Here is a 16,013-nt window from a genome sequence, read left to right as displayed (position 1 = left end):
AAATTCCAAGTTAAAATTCAAATGTTTTGTATCGCAGAATGTGGGAGAACTTTTCAAGATAATAGCGGTACATTTGGATCATCAACTCACCCTAATAGCTCACCCTCGCTCGAGGGCGAACGTTGTGAATGGCGCATTACTGCGACACATGGCGAACGAATAGTTCTAAATATAACATCACTGGATATTTACAAGAGCGATTATTGTAAAGCTGATTATCTGGAAATTCGTGATGGCTACTGGTACAAAAGCCCGGTTTTAGGTAAAAAAAAAAACATTTTGTAATCCAATTATTTGTTAACCAAAAATAACCCGTTTCATTTTAATTATTATGATATTTTTTGCTTGGATTGAATTACTGAGTAAATTCATGTGTTCACTTTCAATTTTGATGTTTTGCAGTTGAAATAAAATAAAAAATAATTAGTATCACTTTATTTGTGATCGAATTTCCTCTTGTTTGAGTACCCACATTCATATATTTTATTCACAAAAAGAAAAGTTCATATTATTATTATTATTATGAGTAAATAACTATTTTTGGTAAATTGTCGAACAATAGTGCTTCTATTGTGTACAGTATATAATGGCGAGTAAAATGAGTACCCACATCATTATATTCGCATTACTTTCACAAAATTTTCAAAATGGCGGCTTTTAATGGCCTGAAAAATAAATTAAAGAAGACTTTAACAGAACCTATTGTTGTTGGTACTCATTTTACGCGAAATTTCATCAGCTACTCGAATTCCACATTTATTTTTACATAAAAAAATTACATAATTGGAATTCTGATATAATTATTATCAACAAAGAATATTTAATGCGAATTTTTCTGCAGGGCGTTTTTGCGGCAGTGGAAAAATTCATGAGCCGATAATTTCGACAGGCAGCCGCATGTTAGTAACTTACGTCCGAACAAGTCAAGAGAACGGTTACCGTGGTTTTGGAGCAAATTATGAAGCAGTTTGCGGTGGGGACGTTACTTTGGAGACAGTTGGACACTTGGAGTCACCAAACTATCCCGAGGAATATCAATCGAGTAAAGAATGCGTGTGGCGACTTACAGTGCCCCAGGATTACCAAGTTGCCTTAAAGTTTCAATCATTTGAAATTGAGAATCACGACAATTGCGTTTATGACTACGTCGAAGTTAGAGACGGCCATACTCCCGATTCACCGCTCATTGGTCTTTATTGTGGGTACAAAGCCCCGCCGGATCTTCGTTCCACCGGTAACAAACTTTTTGTTAAGTTCGTTAGCGATGGCTCTGTACAAAAGGCGGGATTTTCTGCAACTGTCATGAAAGGTGCTTTCCCGTTAACTTTATTGCTATTATTGTTATTCTCTTCCAATACTACTTCTATTGTTCCTTTGGCTGATTTAATTACTCGCCGAGTTCTTACTTTATTTTTATTTTAAATTTATATTGTTCAGAATTCGACGAATGCGCAATGACTGACCATGGCTGCGAGCACGAATGCTTAAATACACTGGGCGGTTACGAGTGTTCATGTAAAATTGGTTATGAACTTCATTCCGATGGAAAACATTGTGAAGGTAATGATTAATTTTCCCATCTACTTAAAAAATTCGTATTTTCCATCGGGTCTTATTTACCGAACGGTTTATTTCAGACGCCTGCGGCGGAATTTTCGATGCAAGCAACGGAACAATAACGAGCCCCTCGTTCCCAGAGAGTTATCCGGGCAACAAAAATTGCATTTGGGAAATAATAGCTCCCCTGCATTACAGAATAACCTTAAACTTCACCCACTTTGACTTGGAAGGCAACAGAATGTATCAGCAAGAGTGCGATTACGACTTCGTTGAAGTTTCCAGCAAATTGGGCGACGATATTCTAAAGAAACATGGAATTTTTTGTGGTTCAAAAATTCCCACGCCCATTATTTCAGAAGGCAATGCTATGAGAATTGTCTTTACGTCTGATAAAAAGTATGTCATGAAAAATTTTATGTCAATTTGAACTCTTTTATACAATAAATTTTTGGTTACGACTTTTTGATAATTTCTAGCATCCAAAAATCGGGATTTGCTGCAGTATTTTTTACTGACATGGATGAGTGCGCGAACAACAATGGCGGGTGTCAGCACGAGTGTCACAATACTATTGGCTCGTACGAGTGTTCATGCCACAATGGTTTCAAATTACAAGATAACGGCCATGATTGCAAAGAAGGAGGTTGTAAATATGAAATAGTTAATCCTGTTGGTTCAATAACATCGCCGAATTATCCGGATTATTATCCCTCACGCAGAGACTGTGTTTGGCATTTCACAACGACACCTGGTCATCGTATTAAATTAGTAATATATATTAATATTAATAATTAGGGCCAGGATTTTTGCGTTAATTTAAAAATAATTAATAATTAGTGGTGTGAAATTTTTTATATTACGGGGAAAATATTGGTCTTATGAAAAAAGTTTTCAAACAAAAGTTGTAGAAAATTTAATTTTCTAAAAAAAATGTTTCTTATAATTTTGTCTTAGGATTAATAAGAAAGCCGTAATTTCAAAATTAAGAATTTCATAGTTTCCCAAATTTTGAATCATTCATTATGAATCTTAATTTTTAAATTACGGTGAAAATATTGATCGTATAAGAAAATCATTAGAGACATTTTTTTTAGAAAATTAAATTTCCTACAACTTTTGTTCGAAAAGTTTTCTAATAAGATTGATATTTTCTCCGTAATTTCAAAAATTTGAACTACTCATTTCAAAAACAAGGCAAAAATCTTGTGCCTAGTAATAATAATAAACTTTATTGTAAGATCTCCTGTAAAAACTCCGCCGTAATAGTATTGTTTTATTCCTTTAAATATAATCCCGCTAGGGTACGAAAAAATACTCGTAAATTCCAACATTTATTATACTTCTGCGACCGCCCGACAGATGGCGCAACATCCGCAATAAAAATAAACCAGCGTACGACCGGTGACCATAGCCGAGCGGTCTAAGACATAAGACCTAGGCCTCTCGAACTTGATCACTGGCCAGGCGTGGGTTCGAATCCCAGTGGAGCCGAAAGAATTTTTCACACAAAAAGTGTGAGGGCTTTCGGCCCTGAGATTCGTCCCATCGCTGACTTGTGAATTTGATTTGGGTTTGAATTTGAATTCGACTCAGTTGGCCGGGTATAGGATTGCCCGAGGCCTAATAATATACAGTAGACTCTGGTTTCAATCAATATTTCTGTCTATACTCTTACTTAGAAGAAAAAATGAAATTTACGTGAGGGTGAGTAGAGCGTCCGATGTAACTTATAACCAGAGTCTACTGAATATACTTTTTAAAAAAACTGATTACGCAATAGTTTTTAGCAGATCTTACAATAAAAATATGTGTGTAAATTTGAGCTTCTTCTCAGTAGGACAACGCTCGCAATTGCCCCACTCACCAGTGGCTCATGCAGAAAATTAACGCTCGTCATGTGGATGCGCCACAAGCTTTTACTTAGCGCGCTAAGTTTACACACTTGCCACATAATCTACTATTTTACAATAAAATGCAATAATGCCTTTACTTTTTGCTAGATGTTCAAAGTTTTCGAAATGGAATCACACCAAGAGTGCGCTTACGACTATATCGCGATCTATGACGGCGACTCATCAGATAGTCACACTCTCGGAAGATTTTGCGGAACGAAAATACCTCATCCGATAATTGCGACAAGTAATCAAATGTTCATGCTGTTCAAAAGCGATTTGTCAGTACAAAGAAAAGGATTTTTAGCTTCTCATACCACAGGTAACTTTTATCTTCACAATAATGTTTGACCTCCAATCGGAAATAATTAATCGCATTATTATGTACTTAGCATGCGGAGGACATCTGATGGCGACAAGTGAAGTTAAATATATTTACTCACATGTAAGATACGGGACACATAATTATGATCACCGTACAGACTGTGATTGGACTATTGAAGCCCCGATCGGTAAAAATGTTCATCTATCGTTTCTATCATTTCAATTGGAGTATGAAGAAGATTGTGCGTATGATTTCGTAGAAATTTATTCAGGGTTGGATGCTTCTAGTCCCAGTTATGGAAAATTCTGTGACTCGGTAAGTTAAAACAGTCCTAGCAGATCCGAATTATGGCAAATTTGCCGCATTTAACGGTTATTTACGGCATGGTACGGCGAACTATGGTAATTTACTCCAATGCGTGTCATTTTGACTGCAATTTACGGTATTCGGAAGAATTACCCGATGAAAGAAGATTTTATACAATTATATATAGACTATATATAAATTGGATAGAAAAAATGGCCCGATCCAATTGAATACAATTTGTATAGAAATTGTATACAATTCTATACAAATTGTATACAATTCGATATAATTATATACAATTCTATATATTGCATTTATATAGAATTGTATATAATTACATAGAATTATATATAATTTGTATAAAATTGTATATAATTATATAGACTTGTATACATTTTGTATAGAATTGTATACAATTTTTATACAGTTGTATATAATTAGATCGGGCCATTTTTTGTATATAATTTTATACAATTGTATAAAATCTTTTTTCATCGGGTACGGTAAAATACGGTATTTTACGGTCAAGTACCGCAATGTTCCCGCATGGAAAAACTTTATATGTGAAAAAATATACTTTAAAATATATGAATATTATAATGTGATATATTGCACAATATATAAAATAATATTTATATTTTTGCCGTATTAACATATGATAATATATTGCAAAAAAATATATTGCTACAATATATTAATTATATATTTATCAATATAACTTTTTTTATGTATGTTTAGCATATATTTCTTAGTATATTTTATTATATATTGATATATTGTATTGAAAGTAGTATATTCATTAATATACAGTATGATGTATATTTTTTATATAAGTTTTCCAGTATATTGCAAAATATATGGTACTATACATATTTTTCGTACTATGGTATGTTACATAATAAAAACCATGCATTTTAGTTTGTAATTTTCATTTCTATGCTATCGGGCAGCTTCTCAAAAAATATATGTATATATATAAAGACTATGATTTTTAATATATCGAGAAAAATATAATTTTTGATATATTGTAAAAATATAACTTCAATATACCGCAAACCATAGATTTAAACATATAAGTTCTTCCATGTATGACCAATTATATACAGACAATATATCACTAATTATATGAGCCAAAATATATATGAATTTTATTATATTATACTTCATAAATTACATATATACCATCCATATATGATAAAAATATATTGAGAATTATATGAGATAATATATACAGAGAAATATAAAACATTATATAAAAAAAAATTTATTATTAAAAATATATAATCCAATATATGTAAAAAACATATATTCATAAATATATAAATTTTTGCCGCTATATATTTATCACATATTCACCATATATATTTTTATATATTTTTAACAATATATAGCTTTTCCATGCGGGTTAATGCAAATTTACGGTAAAATGCCACACTTTTACCGTAAAATTCCGCAGGGGCGCCGCAAATTTGCGGTAAATTAATCGTGCCCTAACCGTAAAATACCTCAAGTTGTCGTAAACTATCGTAATTTACTATGAAATACCGCAAAATACGGCATTTTGCCGCAATTATTTCAAATATTGTAAATTGCCGTAAATTCCGTTAATTTCTCTAATTTTCGGTAATTTGCCGTAATTCGAATCCGCCAGGGAGTCAAGTGACTATTGTAGAAACAGATGAATTTTTCACACACGATCTACTTGATTTTGTTTCAGAATGTAACCGAAATAATATCAATGAACGAAGCGCTGTTGGTAAGATTCCGTTCGGATGATACGGTATCAAACAAAGGATTTTCAGCAGCCTACGTCGCAGTTGACCGTCAAGACAGCGACGAAAACCTTGGTGGGATTGACGAAGAAGATAATTTCTGATCTTTAATGGGGCTCGGGAATTCCCTAGAGCCTCGAGAACGCGACAATAGCGCCGGGCGTTTTTTAACGACTCGTCGGCGCATAAAAACTACTCGCCAATTGCCGTCAGTTACTTATCAACGGCGCGCTTTTCAAGATGTTTTGAATTTAAAAAATTCAAATGATAAAAATAATAATGATAATAATAATAATAATAGTAGTAACAATAAATATAGTAAAGTTAATGGAAATAGATCTCGACGCGGTAAATTGAATGGTTTTACTTCAATGATAAGAGATAATTATCGACCGCGAAACAGACGGAAAAAGAACCGAAATAATAATTAAAATTTTTCCTTATAAATAAAATATTATTATTTTAAATTAAATACTCAATACGATAGGCCGTAAAAGTGCCATATTTAAAATTTATCTGTAATTAAAACTGAGATTAAATATTTTATTACTTAAAAACAAAAAAAAATAATTGACCCGAAAAATGAATAGAATTTTTTTTACGTTAGAATTTAAAATAATTAATTCTTTTAAATTGTAGATGTTATTTATTCCATTATTATAATGTCGGAATTTTTTTTTATTTGAAAATTTTTTCCGGACGTATAAAATATATTTAATTATAGTGGAAATAGTTATAAAAAAAATAATTTATATTTTATGAATATAATTATTACCATTAGAATTATGGGACGTGAAAAAATAAAAAAGGTATTAAATTATTAAAAGAGGTTAATAATAATCACTGCCTATATTTCACGCCGATTATTATCCCTGATTAGAAAATACGATTAATGACGATTAATAATGTTTTAATCGTTTTAAATCGTCATGAATCGTCAATTGATGATTAAAGAGGATTGAAAACGATGGATCGAAATTTTGATTCGTTTCAAATCGTCATAAATCGATTTTAATCTTTATGTAGGACCAGAAATTTAAATATTATCCCGAGTCAAAATTAAAAAAGTAGTTTGAACCTCAAAAGCCTCAGTTCTTTTGATGTTGCCGGTAAATGTAACATGTTATTTAAGTCCTCGATACCCTAAAAAGAGCGTATGAAGGAGTAAATCACCTTTTTAAAATAGTATTTTAACCCTCCATGGCCTACCTTATATTTTAAAATGCTATTCAAATCCTCAATGCCCTAAACGAAGCACATGAAGGACTAAATCACCTTTTTAAAAAGATGTTTTAACCCTCCAAGGCCTACCATGCTTTTAATCTGTAACTTTGAATGAGCTCAATTCTTTAGCATGATATGATAGTTACACTGAAAGAAAATTTCTTTAAAAATTACCGTTATATTCACGGTAATCGTGAAACGAATGGCACGACCTAATCATTTGTCAGTAAGTGAGATAATTTTTAACTTTTTTTCAACAAATTTTATGAAGTCTACCACAAAATAAATAAATTTTTTCGTAATTTTTAATTCAAAAATGGTAATAAATAAAAGCGCCGCATTATGTCCCACGATTACAGTGAATTCAACGGTAATTTTTAAAGAAAATTTCTTTTCGTGTACAATAATAGCTGCGTTCTAAGTAGATAAAGATATTTCCAACTAATTGTGAGCGTCCGAGTAGCAGTGCGGCAGTGGTTATGCTCCATACTCGTTAGGTTTTGGTTTCGAATCCCGGCGGCAGCAGATTATTTCAGCAGTTTTTTTTCAAATTATTTGGCAGTTCCCGTTTTCCTATACATCGTTTGCATTTACGTTCACATAAGATAATTAATTATCATATACTAATAAGTCAAAGGTTCTAATTATTCAATTCGAATTTCGAATGACTTAGTACCATTCTATTCGAACGTTTACTCGTATAACTGTCGCTATTATTATTAATATTTGAGATTTCTCTAATTTTATTTTACAACAAAACATTTATTACTAAAAAAGTATTTGTGGAATTTTGAAATTTCAAATTTTCTTCGATCATGGCGGCCATTACTAATGAGTGGCCCCTTTTCCCTTTTGTTTCTTTACCAATTGTACGCAATCCGATGAGAGTCTTTCTCGATCCATTAATTTAGGCCCTGGAGGCTTACTTCACCTTTTTAAAAAGATGATTTGAACCTATGCGTGGTAAAAGTGGACGAAGTTACCACGTTTAGGTTCAAATCACCTTCTTTATGTATGGATCTTCGTATTCTAAAATGATAATTTGAACCTCCTTACCCTCGTGTAGGATTTGGAGGCTCAAATTACCTTTTTAATTTTGACTCGGGATTTTGCGATTAAAGACGATTAAAAATTTCAAATCGTCATGAATCGTCTTGAATCGTAAAATAATATTACAATTTCTGGTCCAGTATGGAGATTAAAAACGATTAATGACGATTTGAACTTTTTAATCGTCATGAATCGTTTTTAATCGTAAAATAACAAATCGTCTCCTGACGATTAGAGACGATTAAATGTAAAAAACCATGATGATTATTAGTATTAAAGATGATTAATGATGATTAAATTTTTAATCGTCACAAATAGTATTTTCTAATCAGGGATTTTATCATCAAAGATAAAGTATGAAATTTAAAAAAATTCTTAAATAATAATTATGGTAAAATAATAGAACTTAATTAATTAAAAATGTTTAATGTAGATTTCTCCTGTAAATAGATAGTAATGAGTTAATGAGTAGTTCATCTATGCCGTACTATTTTATAATAAAAAAAAAAAAAAATTAAATGTATGACGACAGTAATTAAAAAAAAAATAAACGAGTAAAAATTGAATTTGAATTAAAATGAAAATATACATATATTTATATATATATATAAATCATGTGTAAAAGTAAATTTATTGAATTAATAAATAAAAAAATAATTTTAATGATGAAATTGTTTAAATTATTTTCTTAGTCGATTTAATTCACCGTAAAAAAAAAATCCCACAATAGTTCTTTAGTTCAATGTGATAAAAAAAATCGGTCTATAAGTTGACCCTGCGGGCCAGCCCCAAAACTTCCCGCTGTTTTCGAGCTCAACGAGCTCGAAAACACTATTGTGAGTACATTTTCGAGCTCTTCGAGCTCGCAAGTACTTTTGTATGCCATTGTTTTATAAAAAACCATTTTTTAGCATTCCTTTATCCCACGATATCTCGCGAACTAATTAACCGATTTTGATGGTTGAGGTGGCAATCGACGCGTTTTGTCAAGTTCTAAAGCTGATCAAATTTTGGATTCGATTTATCGAGTCGTTTTTGAGATATTTCAGGAAAAATAAAAAATTTTTTTTTTTTTAATTCGTTCGACAACGGTTTCTCTTGAACGAATGAACCGATTTTGATGGTTAAGGTGGCATTCGACGCGGCTTATAAAGTTCTAGAACCCAGTCCATTTTGGAATCAATCTATCGAGCACATTAAAAGTTATAAAAAATAACATTTTTGAAAAAATTTTATTTTTGAAATATCTCTGAACGAGCCCTACCGATCAAGCTCAATTTTCTCTCGGCTTCAAGATATTGACAATCCGCGTCGAATGACACCTTAAAGTTCAAAATCGGTTCATCCGTTTAAAAGATACATGTATTTACATACGTACGTACATACATACATACACTCGGACATCATCTTGAAATTAGTCAGAATAGCTTCCTAGGACCTCAAAACGTCGAAATCTGATGGAAATTCGATTTTCGTAAATCGGACTGAAACCAATAACTTCCCGAATTTTTGAAAATTTACAATTTTCTCAGCGGGAAGTTAAAAATTAGATAAATTTCTGTGCTGGAATAACCCTTTTAAAATTTCATCATGTATATTGTCATCGTAAATTACGAGGTGGAATAATATTATTCGGAAAAATAATATCGGTCACCAACCGACCATTGATACTAATTATAAGATTTATATGCACGGAAAGAAAATTATGGGAACTTTTCCTATACATTATGGGAATGGTTCCCATAATGGTTTGGGAATAGTACCTATACTACTATAGGAATGGTTCCCATATATTATGGGAACCATCCCCATAATAGTATGAAAATAGTTCCCATACCATTATGGGAATGGTTCCCATAATGATATAGGAATGGTTCCCATACCATTATGGGAATGGTTCCCATACCATTATGGGAATGGTTCCCATAATATTATAGGAATAGTTCCTATACCAATATAGGAACCATTCCCATAATGGTATTGGAATCATTCCCATACTATTATGGGAATGGTTCCTATATTGGTATAGGAACTATTCCTATAATATTATGGGAACCATTCCCATAATGTCATGGGAACCATCCCTATAATATCATAAAATTCTTTTTTTGCACAATAATGTAGAAATTTCCCAAAATTTGAATTTTCTTGAATGTTTTGTGCTGACAAAAAATTCTTGTTAAAAATTTTAATGTTTTTTTGCTAAATACGATTTTTTTTTTCAATTTTTGAATTTTTGTTTTTATGTTTAATAATATTTCTGTGTATTGTAGAAGTGATTACCACACTTCTTTAAATTAATTTTTTCATGATAATATGGGAACCATTCCCATAATATTATAGGAACCATTCCCATAATATTATGGGAATGGTTCCTATAATTGATGGGAATGGTTCCTATAAATTATAGGAACCATTCCCATAAATTATAGGAATGATTCCCATAATATTATAGAAAGTATTCCTATAAATTATAGGAACCATTCCTATAATTATAGGAATCATTCCTATAGTGTTATGGGTATCATTCCCATAATTATAGGAACTATTCCTATAATTATGGGAAACATTCCTATAATTATAGGAACCGCTCCCATAATTTATGGTCGTAATTCCTATGTTGGTATAGGAAAAAATTTCACAAAATTATGGGAACCGCTGCCATAATTTTCTTTCCGTGTGGGAACCCATTAATATTTTATGACGTCATTTATTTTCGAAAAAAAAAATATATCAATAATTCAAAGCAATCTCCACATGAAACTATAAATAGAGAAAAAATAAATTATCAGTTTTTTTTTTAATTTTATCGGTGTAATAAAGTTGTTTTTTAAAATTAAGATTTTTGAACTTATCGTACATTAATAGTTATTATCGAGTGATGTCATTTAATAAATTATTAATACCTCTTGTTTTTTATATATTTTTTTACATTCATAAAGCAATACAATTTTTACTTCAAAATAGAAGAGAATTAAAAAAAAATTAACGGATTTCCACAGTAAAAACATAATTTCCGAATTTGCGTTCGAAAAATTACACGTCATTACTTTCGAATGGTTTTTGAAAGGATTCGTAATTATTGAAGCAATCCAATGTTTCCAAATTTAATTAACTATTTTTAATAAATAAAATTACCATTGTAAGAGATCATTAAAACTATAAATGTTTATAGATACTACAGTTTAAGCTCATTATAAGAAATTCCGTTATAAACAACTTCACCTATCACGCCGTTCCTATAGACTTTGACATCCCCCACCTTTTTAGATGCTTAAATTTCATGACTTGATCCTCGGTGTAAGAGACTCACTTTTTCATAAAAACAATTTTTCTAAACTAGTAAATTTCTGTTAATACATCAAATTTCAATTGCACGTAATGAAAATTTATTTGAACAGACCATAACTAATCATTGGTTTTTTAGCGCAACTTCCATCGTTGCTTATAACGAGCGCCTTTCAATAATTCAAATACGTAACACACGCATGTAGAACATGCGCCCAAAGCTAAATTAAAAAAGGGGGGCCCAAATTTTAGATTTCCCCAATAATTTCTTCTTCTACTACCTCTGACAGTTGATTATGGGAAACTCGAACTGTATTATAGACAAAATATTCAACATTAAAAAAAAAGTTTTATGATCTAATTCCGCTCATTCGAAAGCCATAGCGACAAAATAAAAAGTTAATTACTGCTACGTCACGATAAATGAAGTATATAACGACTTACAAATGACCACGTATTATTAGTTAGTTACTTTAACAAACTTGACAACTTATTTTTTTTAAGTAAGCATTTACATTAAGTAACAGAAGATGAAATCGATATTTAATTTACTTGTTTTTCAAATACTGTTATTGGTAGTGTCAATGATTAATTCTAATATAATACATGACGAAAATATTAAGAATGAAGAGTATGATGGAATTGTGAATTTAGAAAATATTCCGCAAACAAATAAAGTCAAAAAATCGGTAGCTATTAAAAATAAATACAATCTTTGGGATGAAGGTATAATTCCTTATGAAATTGATGACATTTTTACTGGATCACAACGCACTATTTTCAAACGAGCGATGCGAATGTGGGAACAGTCGACTTGCGTTCAATTTATTGAAAGAGATCCTAAGATCCATACCGATTACGTCTTCATCACTAAATTAGACTGCGGGTAAATTATTTATTTAATACTACTGTACAACTCTATTGCTATTAGTTGAGCTGATAATTATTATAAAATCACTAATATTATAAATTCTATTACGAACTATTAGTTGCTGCTTCGACGGGAAAATGCCAAGAAATAATGGACGCAGTGTATTAAGTTTGAATAATGGTTGTGACAAATTACACATCGCCCTCCATGAACTGGGACACGCTTTGGGTTTTTATCATGAGCACCAACACCCAGATCGCGATCAGTATATTCACATTAATAAGCAAAATATCGAACGAGGTTAATAAATATTATTTATCAGATGTATTTAATTATTTTTTTACTTCTTATCGTAACAAGAAAAAACAATTTTTTTTTGAGCGCAGGTTATTGGCAAGAATTTAGTAAATTTTCACCTGATGAAGTTGATACTCTACAACAGCCCTATAATTATCGTTCCATAATGCATTATCCCAGAAATGCTTTTGCACACCTTGAGTTTTTGGATACAATTGTCCCTAAACAGTTAGACAATGGCAGGATACCAAAACTCGTTTCCTACGTAAGACTTAGCGACGGCGATATAGAAGCTACTAATCGTCTCTATCAATGTCCCAGTAAGTTAATTTATTTAATTTGAGAACACCATAAAAAATTTACGATAATATTATAATCTATCCGTAACTGCTTTTCTATTTACAAAGTAATTTTATTTCTGTATTCTGTAGAGTGTGGAAGAACATTATTTGAAAATAATGGATCTATTGAGTCGCCGAATGACTCAGCCGATTTCTCGTCTACCGACATAGATTATTGTGAGTGGAGAATTTCGGTATCGCATGGAGAAAAAGTCGCTTTAAAAATTGTGACATTAAATATTCCTAAAAGCTCTGAGTGTATGAACAGTTTTATCGAAGTTCGAAATGGTCACTCAATTCATAGCCCTCTTTTAGGTAAATTACTTATTTTTTAAAATTTTTATTCTTATCAATTCGATAATTATTTCATTTAATTTCGGAAAAGTGTAACTTTTTGCATTACACAGAAAAAAAAAAGCGATGGTAGCTACCGAAATAATTAGAAGCTAATCCTGAAAAAATCAGTAAGAGCCATCGATTATTTCGGGATCAGCTACTGGACTAGTCTAAACTAAAAATTCACGTATTACATTATTGATCAGCTGATATGCACACACATACACACATACATATTTAGGCACACACGCGCACTCGCACACACGCACGAACACATTTGCACACACGCACAAATTTGCACACACGCACACATTTGCACACACGCACGCAAACACACACACTCACACACACACACACACACACACACACACTGTTAAGCAGTTTCATATAAATTAATATAAATTTATATCTAATCTCAGAATTTTCCAAAATTTTTTACACCTGTAATTTTTTAAATCATTAATTATTATCATACACGGAAAGAAAATTATGGCAGGGGTTCCCATAATTTTGTAAAATTTTTTCCTATACCATCATAGGAATTACGACCATAAATTATGGGAGCGGTTCCTATAATTATAGGAATGATTCCCATAATTATAGGAATAGTTCCTATAATTATGGGAATGATACCCATAACACTATAGGAATGGTTCCTATAATTATAGGAATGGTTCCTATAATTTATAGGAATACTCTCTATAATATTATGGGAATCATTCCTATAATTTATTGGAATGGTTCCTATAATTTATAGGAACCATTTCCATAAATTATAGGAACCATTCCCATCATATTATGGGAATGGTTCCTATAATAGTATGGGAACTATTCCCATAATATCATGGGAATGATTCCCATAATGCAATTGGAATGGTTCCTATACCATTATGGGAATCATTCCCATAATATTATGGGAATGGTTCCCATACTATTATAGGAACCATTCCTATAATATTATGGGAATGGTTGCCATATTATCATGAAAAAATGAATTTAACGAAGTGTGGTAATCACTTCTACAATACACAGAAATATTATTAAACATAAAAACAAAAATTCAAACATTGAAAAAAAAAAATCGAATTTGGCAAAAAAACATTAAAATTTTTAAAAAGAATTTTTTGTCAGCACAAAACATTCAAGAAAATTTAAATTTTGGGAAATTTCTACACTATTGTGCAAAAAAAAAATTTTATGATATTATAGGGATGGTTCCCATAACATTATGGGAATAGTTCCTATAATATTATAGGAATAGTTCCTATACCAATATGGGAACCATTCCCATAATAGTATGGGAACCATTCCTATAGTCGTATAGATACTATTCCTATACCATTATGGGAATCATTCCCATAATGCATAGGAAAACTTCCCATAAATTTCTTTCCGTGTAGATACACGGCATGGACTAAATTTTTCTTATTCTCTCTTAATAGTATAGATATTAGATGTATATTCAGTGATATTTAGCTATATTCAGTTATAGAATAATTAAAGCATTAATTTATTTAGAGAAGATAAAGACGATCGTATTTTTTTTCGCGCCTAATTTAAATGTATTGTGAATGATATAAATAACTTTTTTTCACTCAATATTTGAGAATAAAAAAGAGTTTAAAGTATGAAAAGGCACAAATTCAAGTTAAGACTTATCTAACGATACCAAATTTAATAACATTAACTTATTTTATCCCGTACTCTCTAAACATGAATAAGAGAAATAAGTGAATATTCACTAATTTATGTTTAGAGAGTAGATATAGCGGGAAAAAAATTTTCCTTGTTCTCTTAATGACATAGATTATTATTCATTTTATTTTCAGGTAAATATTGCGGTGAAGGAAAAAATATACTAATTATAAGTGACAATGTTTTAGTGAGATATCTTAAAATTAATAAAGACAATAATCTTGACAGTGGCTTTATAGCAGAGTATTACAAAATCTGTGGTGGTGAAAAATCACTACTCAGTAACAGTCCCATTATTTTAGAGTCACCAAATTATCCGAATAATTATGAATCGAGTAAAGATTGTTTATGGGAACTAAAAGTACCGGAGAACCATAGCACAACAATAAAGTTTAATTTTTTCAGTCTCGAAATGAGCGCAGATTGTACCAATGATTATGTTGAGATAGGAGCGAGTAATGATTCACATTCGAATCTTGAAACTTTTTGTGGTGAAAGAAGCCCATGGGAAATTACTTTAAATTATACGAAAATTTATGTTAATTTTGTTAGTAATGATTTGAATGAAGAGGCCGGATTTTCTGCAACGATTACTACCGTACCGATAAGCTATTAATTGACAGCTAAATGCTTCCAAAATGGGAGAGTTGTTTTTGTAAATTGAATCTCTAACCATTAGTTTTTTATTGAAGAGAGATTCAGACATCATTTTTTGACGTAAAATATTTATGTATAGTCGGTAGAAAAAAAATGGGGTAAGTCGATCACCTCATTAGTGCGATAGTTTTAGAATTTTGGCTAGAAAAATTTTTAGTATTTACTGAAATTTGAAATAGTTACGTTCATTTGAAAAAACTAATAAGACTTATAAATTCTGTGTTAAAAATATAAATAATTATTAAAATATATGAAATATTTACATTCAAGTTATAGCTGATAATTATAGAATATTTATTAAAAAAATCAAATGAAAAAAAAAATATTGTTTTCAAAAATTAATTTAAAATTAAAGTATTTTATCATGTAGTTAAAAAAATAAGTTTAATAATAGTTAAG

General features: G+C 30.7%; 1 protein-coding gene across 1 annotated transcript in view; it reads left to right on the top strand.

The window, feature by feature from the left end:
* Positions 1-8,792, top strand: part of LOC130672494 (protein tolkin) — a 51,057-nt gene extending 42,265 nt beyond the window's left edge. The window contains exons 8-15 of the mRNA XM_057477105.1: positions 38-262; positions 842-1,309; positions 1,438-1,560; positions 1,638-1,956; positions 2,037-2,328; positions 3,561-3,774; positions 3,845-4,092; positions 5,801-8,792. Of these exons, the coding sequence (XP_057333088.1) occupies positions 38-262; positions 842-1,309; positions 1,438-1,560; positions 1,638-1,956; positions 2,037-2,328; positions 3,561-3,774; positions 3,845-4,092; positions 5,801-5,959 (2,048 nt within the window). The 3' untranslated portion in view covers positions 5,960-8,792. The remainder of the gene's footprint in view (positions 1-37; positions 263-841; positions 1,310-1,437; positions 1,561-1,637; positions 1,957-2,036; positions 2,329-3,560; positions 3,775-3,844; positions 4,093-5,800) is intronic.
* The last annotated feature ends 7,221 nt before the right edge of the window (positions 8,793-16,013 follow it).

The sequence above is a fragment of the Microplitis mediator genome, chromosome 7, assembly GCF_029852145.1.
Source record: "Microplitis mediator isolate UGA2020A chromosome 7, iyMicMedi2.1, whole genome shotgun sequence".
NCBI lineage: Eukaryota > Metazoa > Arthropoda > Insecta > Hymenoptera > Braconidae > Microplitis > Microplitis mediator.
The sequence above is the reverse complement of the archived record's forward strand: the minus strand, read 5'-3'. Positions and strand labels throughout refer to the sequence as shown.